General features: G+C 41.0%; 1 protein-coding gene across 6 annotated transcripts in view; it reads right to left on the bottom strand.

Annotated features, from left to right (window-relative positions):
- Positions 1-11589: 11589 nt before the first annotated feature.
- Positions 11590-18055, bottom strand: part of Tasp1 (taspase 1) — a 161100-nt gene continuing 154634 nt past the window's right edge. For 4 of the 6 annotated variants that reach the window (XM_028755162.1, XM_028755199.1, XM_028755179.1 and 1 more), the window contains one exon: positions 11590-12574. In XM_028755162.1, coding sequence (XP_028610995.1) covers positions 12482-12574 — 93 coding nt within the window. In that variant the 3' untranslated portion in view covers positions 11590-12481. Of the gene's footprint in view, positions 12575-17870; positions 17994-18055 lie in introns of those variants that run through there. The other 2 variants (XM_028755192.1, XM_028755170.1) reach the window with 2 other exon arrangements.

Here is an 18055-nt window from a genome sequence, read left to right as displayed (position 1 = left end):
CATGGGATGTCGCTACTGGCCATGAACTGATGGTCTCATGGGATGTCACTACTGGCTGACCAGAGGCAGACAGGTCTCCTGAGGAGGACTTGGAGGCTCCTCAGGCAGAAATACAGATAAGCATCCTTGGAAATGGATTCCAGAACTCTGGAAGTAGTAGAGATCAAGGGCTCTGGAGGACTGCCAGTGAGTAATCCAGAGCAAAGAAAAAGCCCCCAGCTACCACCACTACCCCACCAGCCCTTCCCAAAACCACGGGTCCCACTTCTACTAGCAGTATATTAGGAACTCTTCTCATTATACAGCTTGAATCAAATCCTACATTTCCCAAATTATGCTTTATATACTCCTGTACGTCTGTAGGTATAGTCTCATAAATTACATGAAAATTACACGTTTGGAAAGCAGTGGGTTCACAGTTCAGGCAGAATAAGGAGAGGAGCCTCCCTGAGCATGAGGGAACTCTTCAGTTGGCTACGATCACTCCCCTGAGTCTCAAGGTCTCAACTAATAGGCCTGTAAGTACTACTACAGCTATGTCAGTTAGTTTTTTATTTTATATGTACATTTGGACCCTCTATCCTTACTTTACTGTTTGATTTCTTCACTTCCAACTTACAGTTTCCTGAGCTTGAATGTAGTACTTTTTGCACAGCAAGTTTCAGTTGCTATTTCTTTAAGTTACTTTTCAGCTCCCTCTTCTTCTTGCTACAGCTTCTATTCTGCACATGGCAGTACACTCGATGTCCTGTGGTCCCTGTTCCTCCTTCTGTGGCTCTACCTTCCTTAGCACACACAGTTAGATTAGCATTTCAGTCTGTCCAGTTTACATATTTCCCCCAGGTGCTTGCACCAGGAATTGCACCTTTTCATCTTGGAATCTAAAGGGTAAGAAATGCCAGCAGCCTGCCCCTACTGGTGAGACACAATAAGATCAAGATAGAATTTCTTTTTTCTTTTCTTTTTTTTATTTTTATCTTTTTTATTGGATATTTTGTTTATATTTCAAATGTTATCCTCTTTCCCCATTCCCCCCCACACACCCAGGAACCCTCTATCATATTTCCCCTCCTCCTGCTTCTATGAGGATGTGCCCCCACCCATTAACCCACTCCCACCTCCCCACCCTCAAATTCCCCCACACTGGGACATTCAGTCTTCATGGGACCTAGGACCTCCTCTCCCATCTATGCTCGACAAGGCCATCCTCCCCTACATATAGAGCCAGAGCCATGGGTCCCTCCCTAAGTGCTCCCAGGATGGTGGTTTAGACCCTGGGAGCTCTGGTTGGTTGGTATTGTTGCTCTCCCCAAAGGGCTGCAAACCCTTTCAGCTACTTCAGTCTTCTCTCTCCATTGGGAACCCCATGATCAGTTCAATGGTTAGCTGTGAGCATCTGCCTCTGTATATGTCAGACTCTGGCAGACCTCTAAAGAGACAGCTATATCAGGCTCCTGTCAGCATGCATTTCCTGGCATCCACATCAGCGTTTAACTTTGGTGACTGCACATGGGATGGATACCCAGGTGGAACAGTCTCCAAATGGCCCCTCCTTCAGTTTCTATCCCACACTTTGTCTCCATTTGCTCCCATGAGTATTTTGTTACTCCTTCTAAGAAGGACCGAAGCACCTTTTGGTCTTCTTTCTTCATGAGTTTCATGTGGTCTGTGAGTTGTATCTTGGGTATTTTGAGCTTTTGGGCTAATAATATCCACTTATCAGTGAGTGCATACCATGTGTATTCTTTTGTGATTGGGTTGCCTCACTCAGGATGATATTTTCTAGTTACATCTATTTGCCTAAGAATTTCACGAATTCATTGCTTTTAATAGCTGAGTATGTGAATCTAACCAAGCAAGTGAAAGATCTGTATGACAAGAACTTCAAGTCTCTGAAGAAAATAGAAGATCTCAGAAGATGGAAAGCTCTCCCATGCTCATGGATTGGCAGGATTAATATAGTAAAAATGGCCATCTTGCCAAAAGCAATCTACAGATTCAATGCAATCCCCATGAAAATTCCAACTCAATTCTTCATAGAGATAGAAAGAGTAATTTGCAAATTCATTTGGAATAACAAAAAACCCAGGATAGCAAAAGCTAATCTCAACAATAAAAGAACTTCTGGGGGAATCACCATCCCTGACCTCAAGCTGTACTACAGAGCAATAGTGATTAAAAAAAAAACTGCATGGTATTGGTACAGAGACAGGTAGGAAGATCAATAGAATACAATTGAAGACCCAGAAATGAACCCACACACCTATGGTCACTTGATCTTTGACAAAGGAGATCCATCCATCTAGTGGATAAAGGACAGCATTTCCAACAAATGGTGCTGGTTCAATTGGTGGTCAGCATGTAGAAGAATGCAAATCAATCCATTCTTATCCCCTTGTACAAGGCAGAATTTCTTATCCATTTTTTCTTCTTCTGAGAACTATGTGTTCAGATCTATAGCCCATTTTAAAAAATGGGTCATTTGTTTTGTTGAGCGTTTTTTCTGAATTCTTTATATATTCTAGATATGAACCTCCTGTCAGGTGTGTAGCCAGCAAAAATTCCCTCCCATTCTGAGGGCTACTGCATCACCTGGTTGATTGTTTCTTTAGCTGTGTAGAAACATTTTTGTTTTATGAAGTCCCACTTGCCAGTTGTTAGCCTTAATTTCTGGGCAAATGGAGTTCAATTCACAAAGTCCTTTCACGAAGGCTACTGTCTATGTTTTCTAGCAGTTTCAGTGTTTCAGGTTTCATATATAGTTCTTTGTCCATTTATAGAGTTCGTTTTTTGTGCAAGGTCGTAGATACAAGTCTAACTTCATTATTCTGCATGTGGACACCCAGTTTTCCCAGTACAAATTGTTGAAGATGCTTTCTTTTCTCCAGAGTATGTTTGTGGGGTCTTTCTCGAACATTAAATGGCTGAGGCTATGTGTACACGTCTGGAGTTTCAATTTTATTCCATTGGTCACAGTCTGTTTCTCTGCCAGTACTATATTGTTTTTATTTCTATAGCTCTGCAATATAACTTATGATCTGGAATGGGGGGTGGGAGTGAGGGTGGAATGACGGTGATGGAAAAGAAAGCCCTCACTCACTGATGGTTGGGTTGTGGATTGCTATAGTCACTACAGACATCAGTGTGCAGACTTTTCAAAAAACTAAAATTCAATCTACCATATGACCCGGCTATACCATTCCTTGATAAGCCCAAGGACTTGACATCCTGCTCCACAGATACTTGCTCAGCTGCTCTATTCACAATACTTAGGGGATGGAAACAACCTAAATGTTCATCAGCTGATAGATGAATGGATACTGAAAACATAGTACATACACACACTATGGAGTATATACTATGGAATGCTAGTTAGCTGTGAAGAAAAATGAAATCATAAACTTTGCAGGAAAATGGGTAGAGCCAGAAAGGACTCAGAAAGACAAATGTCACATGCTTTCTCATCAGAGGTTCCTGGTTCCAAAACTTCTGATGTCAATATATATCCTGTAGTAACAGCAGAAACCAGCGAAGTAAAAAGGAATCATTGCCAGGGTTGGGCTCCCAGTAGAGGGGATTAGCAAATAAGTGATCTGATAGGGTAAGTGTGGGGCTCTAACTGGGAAGGGAGAATGAGATAAACACAGGGGTAAGGAGGACAAGATAACACGAATGATGTCTGAGGAAGTCATAAAAATCACACTACTAAAAAAAGGGGTGTAAGTTTGTGTATAAACATATGTAACTTAAAACTTTCCCATCTGGGCTGACAATGCTCCCTCCAAGAGTCAAAGACCATCTACCAACCCCCTCCACCGAGGGCCTGTTTCCTTGGTGTCATACATCCAGAATGAACCATGTGTCAAGCTAAGGTAAAAACTGGTGAAGTGGGGTAGTGGTGCAGATGCCAGAGTCTAGCTCTTCTTAGCCAGTTCTGGTAGATTTTCTTGCATATTGTTTCTTCACTTGCTGTTACTTGTATGCACAGTGTGAGGTGTAGCTCACATGTTTCCCATTTGGACAGCTAATTGCCTCAGGAACACTAACTACAAAGACTCGTCTCGACTACTTTGGCATGCTGTATTTGTTGAAAGTCAATTGATCATGTACTTGCATGATACTTCTATTTCTGGGCCCTATGTTCTTTTAGATTGTTCTTTTTCTTAATGTCTTTGTCAATACCAAGACACAGTCTTGATGAGTATTCTTTACAGTAAGTGTTGACACCTTGTGGTGCCTGTCACAATTGTTCTGGTCATGGAGGTCTTAGCTACTACCAGCCTGTATATCTCCAGATACATTTTAGAATAACATGCCAGTTTTCACAGACACTAACATCTGGCAAGGATTCTGCTTTGGCAGCCATTCAGAGGATGAGAAAACAGATACAAGAGCAAGAGACCTTCCTAAGAGAACAGATAATCACTCCCATTGGTGGGTTTCTCCCCACCCCATTTTACCCTCTCCCCTTGCATCCTTAAGAATTTGTAACATCCTTTAAAAATACTAACATTTTTCTTTCTCCAGTTTTAAAGATTAAACCAGCAGCCCTGCTCAGCCAGTGAGCTACATCCTCCAGGCCCATCTTTCTTCCTATTTCTTTCAAGATTATATAAGAATTTGAAAATGCAGTCTTCATCCTGATTCTTATCTTGAAGACCACAAGATGTTCACATTAATCCTTGTTTTGCTTTTTGCAATTAATATACCCCAAAGTTAGTCTCCTTAAAATATAAAGAGAAGCATACCTTCCCCTTTAACACTGTGTACTACTCTTATATGAATAAAGCAGGTAATTCTATAACCCTACAGTGGTTACTGGCTGTCACTGTTCTATGATAGGCTGGAGCCCTGGAAGGAAGGTGATAAGGACCGAGGACAGAGATGAGCACTGAGGAAGGCCACTAGGATGGTGAGTCTTAATTGTCAATGTGATCCAATTTAGCATCACCATCCCTCGACAGAAAAACGGATACAGAAAATGTGGTTTGTTTACACAATGGAATACTACTCAGCTATTAAGAACAAGGGCATCCTGAGTTTTGCAGGCAAATGGATGGGACTAGAAAATAACATCCTGAGTGAGGTAACTCGCACTCAAAAGGACATGCTATTAGCCAAAAAAAAAATTATCCAAGATATAGTCCACAAAACTCAAAAAGGTCAACAACCTGAAGGGTCCAAGTGAGGATGCTTTAGTCCCAATGGGGGAGGGGGGAAGAAAGCAATCACAAGTGGGGGGGGGGGACCTGAGAGGGAAAGTGGACTTGGCAGGGCAGGGTGGGGAAGAGGGGAACATGATCTAGAATTGGGTGGGGGGAAAAGGATGGAAGCCCTGAAGGCCAACAGAAAGAATGGAAACAGGCAACCTCAAGAGGTAGGAGGCTGAGGGAACCCTCCAGAATTCTAAGTGTGAGTAGTGTCTGTCATCCATGGTTTGGGGACTGAACAAAAAGGAGAAAGTAGGCCTCACACAAGCATTCTTAAGGGTCTGTTTCTTGACTAGATACAATGAGACCAGACAACTCAAGTTCCTGTCACGCGTTCCCCTTCCTCACCACAATGCACTTTTTCCTCTCAAAGTACAAGTAAAAATAAACTGTGTGTTATGCGACATCTTGCCTGAGGAGACATGATACACCATATATAAGGAAATAACAGACCAAAGAAATTATGACACCAAAGTCCAAGTTGATGAACTAGTAAGTTTCTTGGAGTTATTTCTAGGAGTACATTTGAATGGCCACTCAAAGGCAGCTGACTGCCTTCTTCAGTATGTGTGACGACTCAAGAGATAGAAGCCTAGATCTCGCTGAACAACTGTCAGGCAGCTGGATAAGGAGGGTTCTCTTCTTCACAGTCCTTATTGCTTGTATAAGCTTTGGGAAGAAGGGGTCTTGTGAATTTGGTCAGTTTCAAAGACTTTCTGAGATTTGTGAGTTGTTTACCTCCTGAGTTTTAACAGCTTCCTTTCAGAACTTTCCAAGTCTTAACAAACTTCTCTCCAATGTGAAATATTTCAATTTAGAGGCAATTGCTACATAGCACTGCAATAAAAATGTCCAAAGCCAGCTTAAGAGAGAATGGTTATATTTTGGCTCACAGTTGTTAGGGAAATCATGATGGCAGGATCTCCAGGGTAATGATGGCCACACTGCATTCAGTCAGGAAGCAGAGACTGTTAATGCTCACCTCACTTTTCCTGTTTATTCAATCTAGGACAACTTCTACTCATGGAACAGTAAGGCCCATAGGTAAGGTGGATTTTCCTACCTCAATTAACCTAATCTAGGTAGCTATTCACACACCTGCCTATGTTCTAGTTGATTCTAGACCCTGCCATGTTGACGGTCAGTTAAGTATCAGACTCTTGCTGCTTGTTTTCTTTGGTAACAGAATGAGAAAAGTAACAAATACAGCGATATTCAGCAAAGACTTACAGGAGATGGAGAAGCAACCCATGTGAATTCATCTGCAACACTTTATTGTAACTTTATCTTACTTGGAGCTAAGGCAGGAAGATCATAAGCTTGAGGTCAGTCTGGGCTACTGTAGGAAGATCCTGACTCAGAAGTATTTTCTAAGTACATTACAATCACACGAGTGATTCTGACATGCTACAAGGAAGGATCAGAGTGACCAAAGGAACAAAATGAAACAGTCATAAAACAAGGGAAAGTAAATCCCAGGAATGTGAAGGACTATAGAGCAAAAGATAATGGAAGTTCTGAACAAAGAGGTACCATGATCATACTACTTTGGGTTCAAGCAGACAAGTGCCTGTTAGGGAAAGAACGGAAGCAGTGAAGTCAGTGAAGAGTCGTTGTAATTATCCTGGCAACAGAGATCTTGATGGAATCAGTAGAGATGTATGTAGTTGGACTCAGGATGTACTGTCAAACAGAGCCCGTGGGACTCACTGGTGGATTGACTGTGGAATAGAAGATAAAAATCCTCGAATGTCCAGTTAGGGACGCCCAGTGAACTTCTGGTGGCTTCTGGAATTAATGTCCTTCTCCAGTTCCTTCCTTTTGAACCTGCACTGTCCCAGCCAATTTGATGTAAACGATGTAACAAAAGTGATGCTGGGCCAGACAAGTCTGAACCCAACCTTAGCCCTAACCAACTTCTGCTTTTGTGCTCTTGAAAGTCTTGTGATACTATCTTTCAAGTTGATGGCATGGACAGATTACAAAGAGGAGCCCTGGGCATGCAGGAAGGATGAAACATCAGTATGCCAGATGGGTCCAGCCTCTAAGTAACCCTCCAATTTACCATAGAACACCAGGCACTATCAGCAAGAATAACAGAATATGCACAGAGGGAAGCCAAGCCCAGGTACAGAACCAAGAGCAAATAGTTTAAAGCTACTAAAATCTGGGGTGTTTATTTAGCATGAGACTGTCAAATAGATGACTCAAGAGTTTCAGCCAGAGCACCTAGAGGATTGAGTTAGCAATCACTAGAGTGGTAGGCATGGTTAACAAGTTTGGGGAAGAAATTAAAATCTTACCACTTCTAGATGAAGCAGGTAGATGCCAAGTTTTCTTAATCCCCTATCTCTTAAGTACTGATGACTTTTCCAGGCTTTAAAGAGGCCATGTGAATGGATACTGATCTAATAGCAGAAGTTAGAGGAATTATTTCAGTTTTTCTCTTTCCAGCTTCTGAGGTTGTTAATCAGAGGAGTCCCTATGTCTGTGCATGGCAGGGAATCTTTCGCCTGTCCCTGGTTTTGCTTGCTGTGGTTTCAGGGCTTTGGTAACAGCATCATGTAAAGGAGAAACCACTGAGCTCACGTTCCCTCCACACTTTCCACAACTAGTCATGGTAAACCACCTAGGGCTTGGATGATGGCTTCTGGAAGCTGAGTGGGCTCCTTGGAGAGCAGCCCTGGCCAATGTTAGATTTAATCCTTCCTTTGGACAGCAGTTTGTGGGAAAAGAAAAACTGCCCGGTCAGTCTGGTCAGCCTATGGGTCTCTCTGATCATAGACATCTGGGCTAATACCTTGTAGACCTGAACCCAAACTATGCTGGAAAAAAAAAAAAAAGACTGTGCATTATTTAGGAATTCTTAATGTCCCAGAACAAATGTGAACTTACAAGGAATAATTTTACATTGCCAATCTTCCATTCATTCCCACTAATAGCCCATGACATCTATCCAATCATGCTTTCTCTCTGGTTAACAGGATTCTATAAAAGGTTTATAAAACACACAACAGTTTACTTCTTCTAGGCTCAGTCTTCTCTTGTGCCAATGTTCCTCAGAAGGAGGAACAGCTTTCACCTAGATTGCCTTAGGAGGTCTTCCACCCAAGAACAACTTCCCTCAAAATGCCCTGACAGTTCTCCTATGTAGCTTTGACCGAACTTAAGTTCATGATCTTCCTGCTTTAGCCACTTGCATGCTGATTGCTGAGATCATGCGCATGTACTACCACACCCAGCTTGAAAGATGCCATCTCAAAATGAGTTTCATATGAGGCTGTTATTACATGGTCATTCGTGGCACAGTACTCTGAAGCAGTTAGTACTCTGAACCAGTTTGGGCTCTAAGGTCCCTTAAAGCAATAATGTGCCTTTGGGTAAGCTCTCCTCCAACCTCTGTAAATACAATACTAGGTCTGTTCTGTGATGCATAGTAGGCCTCGAGGAAGTCCTAGATAAGCTGCTCTTCAGAGGCCACGTATCCACCATCTCCTTAGAAATGTCAGCAGTACAGGACCTGCGACAGACTTAGATGCAGATTTCTCAACTTTGATGGCACATTTGGAGTTCTTTTGGAGAAGTATTAATTTTCTGATACCCATGGCTTGCTGTGTATAGAGATGGGGCAAGCTTCTATGCTTCCCAGAGATATCTTCTGGCACTGAGGTACAGATAACTTCCTAACAGGTAGTTGTTAGGAAGTTAGGGTTAGGGTTAGGTTATCCTGAAAAAGCAGTCTAAAGACACAATGGTCTTTCTGAAACTTCCCATTCAAAGTCATCTATTCTCTGTACCTAGGCCAGTTATGGGTCTCCATGTAGAATACCATCTACTGCAAACAGAAGCTTCTCTCATGAAGGCTAAGTTGTATTAGTCTAGGAGGATAAAACAGTGAGTCATCAGGAGTCAATCTAATACTATGTTCACTTAGCTATGATATGTTTTTAAAAGACACATTTCTAGACTTTAAAAAAATAGAAAAATTCAAGAATACATTGAAACATTACCCACTGTGATCAAGTCAACTTCAGTCCAGAGACACAGGGATGGTTCAACATACCTAATCTACTATATAACTAATCCACTGTATAAACAGACTAAGAGATTGTGATGGTTTGTATATGTTTGACCCATGGAGTGGCACTATTAGGAGGTGTGGCCTTGTTGGAGTAGGTGTGTCACTGTGGGTGTTGGCTTTAAGACCCTCACCCTAGCTGCCTGGAAGGCAGTATTCTGCTAGTAGCTTTCAGATGAAGATGTAGAACTCTCAGCTCCTCCTGCACAATGCCTGCTTGGCTGCTGCCATGTTCTTGCCTTGGTGATAATGGACTGAACCTCTGAATCTGTAAGCCAGCCCAATTAAATGTTGTCCTTAGAAGAGGTGCATTTGTCATGGTGTCTGTTCACAGCAGTAAAACCCTAAGACAGGAACAGAACACACATAACCATCTCATGAGCTGCAGAACAGGTCTTCAACAAAATCTAACATTCATTTATAACAAAAGTTCTGAAGAAAACAATGGACACATCACAAAGTAACAAAAGCAATTTACAGGAAGCTCACAGCTTCCTAAATAGAGAAAAACTCAAAGTATTTTCACTAAAATTAGGAACAAGACAAAAATGACTTTTCATTCACTGGGTCAAAAGAACAATCATGTTCTAGGGATCATGAGCAGCCCTAGAAGATGCCCTCATATTTATCAACCAAATCTAATTGTCTTTGCTCCTAAAGAAACACTATAAAATAACATCTGGAACTTATTTATGCATATGGCTGATACAGTTCCAGCAGGCATATAAGCAGATACAGGTCAAGTTCACACTTAAAAGTAGAGATCAATATATAAGAAGGAACAGGATCTGTGTCAGGCAGACCCACAGAGGAGACAAGCAAGGTTGACCAAGTCACATGGCCACCACTGCCCTGGATAGCACAGTACACCACGTACAGAAGAAAGGTCAGAGCCTAGCTCTCACCAAGCCCTTGAGATGTCCCACTTTCAAACTCAGAGCCGAGCAACAGTGCTGCCCTTAAGGGATCCAGGACAGGTTTTTATTGTACTAGGAGATTAAAGCGTCTAATTCTTGGCTCCTAGAAAGACTGAAAACAGGCATATAATCGAGGATATCACATTAAAAGTGGGCTTCTTAAAACACAGTTTGAGATCCTGGAGTTGGAGAATACAGTTATTTTCTTATCTGCTTCTACCTGTCCTACTTTTGTGTGGTGACCATTTTACATCTGTTGATCCATTTGGATTCAGTACCTGAAACTGAGCATGACTGTAAGCATGACTGTACAATGACCAAATTTAGAAACACACTTCATTTTCGCCTCCATGATTCTGCATAGCGCTTTCCCTGCTTCAGACTCTACACTATCTCTTAAGAAGCGTTTAGAATACTGGAGAACAGCCTTGACAGACTGTTCTTAGAGGGGTGGTATCCTATTTTGCTGACCAGTTTTTAAACTCTCCATAGAAGGGGTCTTAAACAAAGTCAGACTTTTAAATATGACTAGAGTAAGTGGGGGGGGGGATGAAAGAACTGAAGTCCTGGTGAAAAAGGTCAGATGATTTTCAGACTCTAAATGTCCTGATAGTTTTATGTGATCCAATCCAGCCGCAGGGGGGAGGAAAGCCCTGCCAACAGGTAACAGGTCTTTGAAAGCATTTGAAACCAAAGGCTCCCTAGCAGCCAGTCCATCTCTCCCTACGTTCTCAGTCTCATTAAGAATGAGAAACAGATACTATGGCACCAACCTGTCTACAAGAACATAGCGAGACAAATGTAATTGCCTGTACAAGGAATACAAATCAGCAACTCCCAAATCATTCATATTTACACCCTCTTCATTTTGGTTGTCTTTCCTTTATAATTTGGCCATACATCCATGTCAAGTATATAATTTCATCTGAGGCTTTATCAGTCCCCGCCCTGAGCCATGATTATACGTTGCAGGGAAACTTCCTCCCCCTAAGCAAGTCTATCTTTAGTATCTTCTTGATAACCACTTCTTACATTTAAAAAAAAAATTAAAAGGAAAGTCTGGGTTTTCTTATGTGGCTTCAGAATCCCTAAATATAACCTTTAGGAACAATTTATCAACCACCACATTTAGCTTTCAGCTGCCACTACAGCTTTTCAAAGCAGAGCGTTCCTCCTCCTTCCCTTTGTTATTTATATCAAGTTGCAGTGGAAACTGTAGGTGTTTCTATACTGAGCCTTCAGTCACCTTAAGTGCCTTCCCTCTTGCTAGTGCTGGCTGTAGCTTCATGGGGCTAGGCTAGCAAGACCTGCAAGAGGTTTTCGGTGAAGGAAATAAACACAGATCTCCAGTCTAGGAGTCGAAAGATTAGTCAGAGGCAAGTTGTCACACACCACACCCAGGAATATGCTTCTTTTATTTTTGTACCTTTATCTTAAAAATATATTTAAACAAGAAACAAAGATAATATTGAATTTTCCCCATAAACTTTTGCTTTCTTATTTACAGTGTTACATTGTAAATAACATTCCATTATACACAAATTAAAACTGTATGTTACTGAACACTCTCTTTACATATTCTTTCATAATATAGTACACACGGCGCAAAGCTATGCAATACTTAAGCTTCAAATAGCTCAGGAAAGAAGCACAAACTTTATCAATAAGACCATTACTTTAAAAGGTTATGATTTTAATTCTCTGCTAGAATGGTTTCACTGAAACCATTCTGTGTTCAAGGAAAAAGGCCCTGTATGAGGGATGAGAACAACAGTTTAAGTTACTGCACCATCCACTTAAACTGACACCATATTACTGATTACTGTTATTAAATGGACTACAATCAAGGTCAAGTCGTTAAACAAGCAGATTCACTCTTCAGTTCAGACACATTGTATCAACCATAGTTGGTACCTCTTGAAGAAACAAAAAGCTTTCTACAACTTTAGGTTTACTTGTAAACAGTTAAAGCACACATTTTGTAAAGATTTAATCATTCTCATTCATAGGTTACACTTGAGGAGAACTTATCCCATCAGGGAGAAGCAAGCACACACACTGCACACAGATACACACCCACACATGCTTCCGCTCACCCATCTAAGACTCGAGTGTCAACCAGCACTAAGTATAGCAGCACTTAAGTGTCCCAAGCAGTGCCCGAGGTTGCAATAAGAATTACAAAACAAGGAAGATAAAAGATCCAACTTCAATTAAACAGCCCAAAGCTCAGGCTCTGAAATGCCTCTCAGACACTTCATATTCAGCCTACGGAGTTAGTTCACAGGGCTCTCCAGGCGGCAAACCCCCCCTTCAATTGCCACGGACTGTCCTGCCACAGCACCAGGAGGGAGTCTTGAAATGTGAGTCTGCAAAGGAAGAGAGAGAGAGATCGTCAGAGGTGCTAGCTGAGTCCCTACTGTAAAACCAACTCAGAATACCATGTCTTTGCTGTTCTTCTGAGTGTCCCCCAGCTGTAATGGTGGCAACATTGAGGGGTGTCATGTTCTGTTTGTTTAAATTGCTCAGGGATATTTACTGGGCATCTGGTACACACAAGCACAGCAACAGTTCGTAGGGATGCAGAAGTGACAGAGACATTAACACGCAACAACACAGAACAGTGTTACTACTCTCTAATTCCTAATACCATCTACCAGTAATCAAAACAGGCGCCACAAAAACTAGGCATAAAGCAGACACGTAACTGCAGTAGGTCTCTGCAAATTTAAAGACAGAAATGATCTAACAACCCCGATTTCAGATATATAAACCCCATTTCACAAACTGAAGGCAGATAGCTCTACACCAATGTGTGCAAATTAATGTTCAATCTTCATAGAGGCATCGGCCACAACAGCCACAAGATGGAAACAGGCCAAGTGTCTATCACTGGGTGAACAAAGTGTGGAATGTGCACATGACAGAATATTACTCAGCCTTAAAAAGGCAGGGACATGAAGAACATGAATAAATCTTGACAACATTATCTTAAGTAAAATAAGCCAGATATCAAAGAGCTAAGATAGTAGGTTCTACTATCCTGTAGAACCACTATAATGCCACTGTAATGCCACTACTCCTACCTGAAGTTTACAACAGCAGTACACATAAACAAGGTTCTACTTACACTGTGGTACCCATAATCAAATTCATAATTTAGAATAGTAGCTGTCAGAAGCTGAGAGAAGGGAATGGGGGTGGGGATGGAGTAATGTGTACTAGACACAGGCTTCCAGTGTGGGAGGATGAAAAAGTTCTGGAGATGGGTGAAGTGACAAGTTCCTAACTATGTGGATTACTCAGTGCCTCAGAGCCAGTTAAATACTGATTCACAGAATAAATTCTATGTTATGTAATGTGTTAACAATGTTTACAGAGAGAGGGGGGAGGGGAGAGAGAGAGCACACGCAGAAATGATAGTTTTCTACTTGGCTAGAGTAATTGTAAAACTGGCTAGTTTTATGTCAGTCTAACATAGACTAAAGTCATCTGAAAGGATTGAACCTCAGTTGAGATAATGTTCCTATAAGATCAGGCTGTAAGGCATTTTTTAAATTAGTGACTGATATGGCCAGGCCCAGCCCATAGAGGGTAGTACCATCCCTGGGCTAACATTCCTGGTTTCCATAAGAAAGCAGGCTGAGCGAAGCATGATGAGTAAGGAAGGAAGCAGAACCTCTCTGTTGGGTGCCCCATTAGCTCCTGCTTCCAGGTCCGAGCCCTGACTTCCTTTGATGATAAACTGATGTGGAAGTGTGAGCCAAATAAACCTTTCCCCACAAAAACTTGCTTTTGGTCATGAGGTTTCACTAGAGTAACAGTAACTCTAAGACAAGGGCTAATAAGGAATTAATTTATGATGCAGATCTCTATAGGAGAAATATATCTTTACTATTTCCTTATAAATGGATTGGAATGTTTTAAGGTTAGTTTAAATAGAGGGGCTTACAGGAAAATATGTCTTCAGACTTTCAAGAGGATCACACAAAAGTCACTGAGACATCGGGCTTCAGAGGCTAAAGAGAATAAATTAGTTGATGCCATTAAAGATCAACAATATAGCCAAACAGCCTACAAATTGAACTGAGGATGATCAGTCTTAAAGGAACAGAGTTCCTGTTGACCAAAATGAAGATCCTGATCTGGAAGAAACAAAATACTGCACTGTGGGCACTGCAGGACTTGATGTATCTCTGGCTTCAAAAAGTACACACGGCCAGTCCAGGGTCCCTGTAATGCCACTACTCCTACCTGAAGTTTACAACAGCAGTACACATAAACAAGCTGAGATAAGCCACAAAGGATCAAGGAAAGTTAGGAAGGTTAAAGGGGGTGGGAGGAGGAGGTTCTAGAGATGTTCAATAATAGTATATAAGCAAAATGCTACAAATACACAATTAGATTTGCATAAATTGAGCTATTTGTATACAATAGAAATATTCAACTAGATAAAGTAGTTAACTAGAAAACTTGATTTAAAGAGTGAACTTTCTACAATTCTCTCTTGCCTAAATCACCACTTAATCTAGGCAGACTTTGCAATTCCAAGGATTATTATTTACAATGATATTGGCATTGTGACTGCACAGCTGCGGAGTTTCTTGCAAATGCCCCAGCAGCAGACAGAACTTTGCTGTTGGGGAGCAACTTGTATGCCTTGTAGATAAGTTGACGAGATGGCCAAAGCCAATGTGCTCAGGACTGTAGCTCCTTACAAGTCCGGATACACTCAGCACCAGGATTCCAAACTGATATTTAAACAAAAGAATTTAATCGCTTGATATCTAATACAAAGAGAATGTTACTTTAAAATCTTTTAGGAACACCTTGGTGCCTGAACTTTTATAGTTTCTAGGAAAGCTACAAACACATGATTCAATTTTAAACACATGGTTTAATTTTAAAAGTCACAAAGCCTTTATTTAGTCATTATGTTTTGATTCTCTGCCTCTCCACACACCTGTGTTTCCCTTTTAGACATAAGATCCTCCGTAACAGTCAGAGGATGACTATTAAGTCATTACTCTGCTTTGGTGGAGTTAGAAACTTACCTAGGCTGACACAACAAAAATAATCCCTCAGAAACACTTTGCTTACTGCTTTTGCAATTCTGGGGCTTGGTCTTTCTTTTCTTTTTATTGTAGAAAACTCAAGTTAAGACACTACAGTTAAAACGAGGCAGGTATTTACAAGTAGACAAAAGGGACACAGGGAACACAGTTGGCAGTGGAGAAACTCACACACTAGCATTTCCAACCACAATGTAGACGCACTCCCCACTCACTCACTAGATAAGTGCGTGAAATACACAAAAATCTACACAGGCATCATAAGGCTGTCTGAAGATTCAGAATGCTTTGGGTTCCTGGCTGTATCTTTTTCTTCTGGATAAACCAGCCTCCTTAGCAGTGAGGTATGGCTATGTGACAGGGCCACAGTGGACTGTTTGAAATGTATCATCACAAGGCTTGGCAAAGATCTTCTTGCACCCTAGTCTCTATCAGCTTTGGATGATCTTGATGGTTGTGAAGACAAGGGCCTGGAACTTTCATATCAGTACTTGGAGGGGAGCATTTTGGCAATCAGAAACCTCAGTGTCTCATCTTCTATGAATGAGAAATACATTTCTATTATGCTTAAGTAATTATGTCCTTGGAGGTTTGCTTTTTATAGCAGCTTCTGTTCTCTTAACTATACAAGCCAGGACTCTGCACCTAGTATTCGAATCCTGTTGGTTATTTAACTTCTTTAGGCTTTCACATTGATGAATCTGAGAGTAACATTCATCATAAAGCTGATAAGGACTATATGAGACAGGAAATACAAAGAAAGCATGTCTCAATAAACGTAAAATACTACTGTTTTAACAAACACACAGCCTAGCACAAAATATAAAACATAATTTAAAGACTATCATATAACCAAGAGTTGAGCGTGTGCTAAACAATCAACTCATCAAACTTAGATCCACGGAAAGCAAGTGTGTGACAAACTATCTTCTCACAGCATGGGACACTGTTGGAGAGACAGAAGACAGTCATACCACATAACAGAAGTGACCAACCAATACAAAAGTACAAATTCTGGGAGACAGAATTCAGAACATAATCTATAGAGACTTTGAAATGGCAAGGTTAAAGCCAGCAGTGTGCCCTAGGCTTCAGTCTCCACTAACTCCTAAGCTCAAATGTCTCCAGCTCTCTCCTTTTCCCTATTCCTCTCCCTGCCCACTTGCCTTCTTGCTGCTACTCAACCACACAGCATATGTCTGCATCAGGACCATGTGTTTTTCTCACTGCTAAGTTTTTCCTTTACCATTGGTGTATACCTCTTGCTCATTTCTCCCAGATCTTTGCTCAAGATCTCTAGAAAGATCATCCAGGCCACCCATACCGAGTTCTGCTTCAGTGGTGCACACAACCTTACCATTATCAAGCCAATTTGCAATTGCTTCGTCAATCAGCACCTGTGTCTCCTGGAAACTAAGCTCCATGAGGACAGGAAGCTTTGTCAGCCAGTACAGTTTCCTCATTGGCTCCTGAAGGACAGACTGCACATAATAGGATAATTTTGTTATATAAATAACTAAGATACTGAAGTTGCAGACTCTCAATAAAAATGGAAGTCTATATATTTCCCAAGATTGACATAAAATATAGAAATAGTATCATCTGACTTCATTCATTCCTTTATTTTTTTTTAGTTGTCCTCTCTTGGACCTAGGTGTTCCAGACAGCACTAGAAGCACTGGGAACCAAAGTCATGGTCAAGTCTTTATTGAGAGTCTGCAACTTCAGTATCATAATTATTTCATTTACATAACATCCTCAAAATAAAGCACTCTTATTTCTGTAATCAAAACCACTAAAATATAAAAATTAGGAAGTTTTAAATATAATATTTGCAATTATCACTCAGGCTATCCTGCCTTCCATGCCCTCCCCCTACCTTTTGTTAAAGAATTCTTCATTCACTTAACATATATACTGAGCTCCTATTATGTGCAGGCCAATCCTTAAGGTGCCAATGAGAAAACATCGTGTCTCTGTTGGGTCGTTGCTTTTGTTAAATACAGATGAATTTGCCAGCAAGAGAAGTTTGGAAAACACTAAGACAAACTAGATTGCATGTGTGTTTTTCTTCTGGAATGCAGGATTCTAGCTTGATAAGATGTAGGTAATTGACACGCCCACTTTTTCATTACCATGTCCTCCTGGAGATAAAGATATTCCATTCCTCTTCCATTTTGTCATGTCTAGTTAAATCTGTTTTATTTTTAAATTGTCGAGTCCTAGAACTTCTATTTTTCTCATATAATGATAGTGCCACATGAACTTTCAAAATATAACCTGGAACAATATGTATGTTTATAGAATAACAACTCATTTAAACACAAGTTAAGCTTCTCTTCTGTGTTTTTCACTCTGCTACTTGGGCAACGTAAGTTTGGTTCATTGAGACTGTACAGGCTAAACACACTTTACATCCTTAACATAGTCACATTTTTTAAATAATAATAAGAAACGAAGTACTGTTGGTGTGTGGAGGGTGAGGTGAGTCACAGCACACATATGGAGAGAGGTCAGAGGTCACCTTCTGTACTCATCCTGCTCCTTCACCCTAACATGGCTCTGGGGATTGAATTCAGGGTGCTGGTCTTATTCGACAACTTTACCTGTTTAATCCTGTCTCCAGGCCCAACATAATCAATACATACTTGATCCAGTAACAGTCACTCTCTGTATTCTTTTGCTGGCATAAACTTGATAGACATTTTTAAAGCACCTACAGAGAGAAGGGAGTGGGGAAGCTGCGTCTGGTTAGCTTTTCTTAGCATGCCTCTATTG

The sequence above is a fragment of the Grammomys surdaster genome, unplaced genomic scaffold, assembly GCF_004785775.1.
Source record: "Grammomys surdaster isolate TR1022 unplaced genomic scaffold, NIH_TR_1.0 129, whole genome shotgun sequence".
NCBI classification, from domain to species: domain Eukaryota; kingdom Metazoa; phylum Chordata; class Mammalia; order Rodentia; family Muridae; genus Grammomys; species Grammomys surdaster.
Note: the sequence above shows the minus strand (reverse complement) of the source record. Positions and strands in the feature narration are given on the sequence as shown.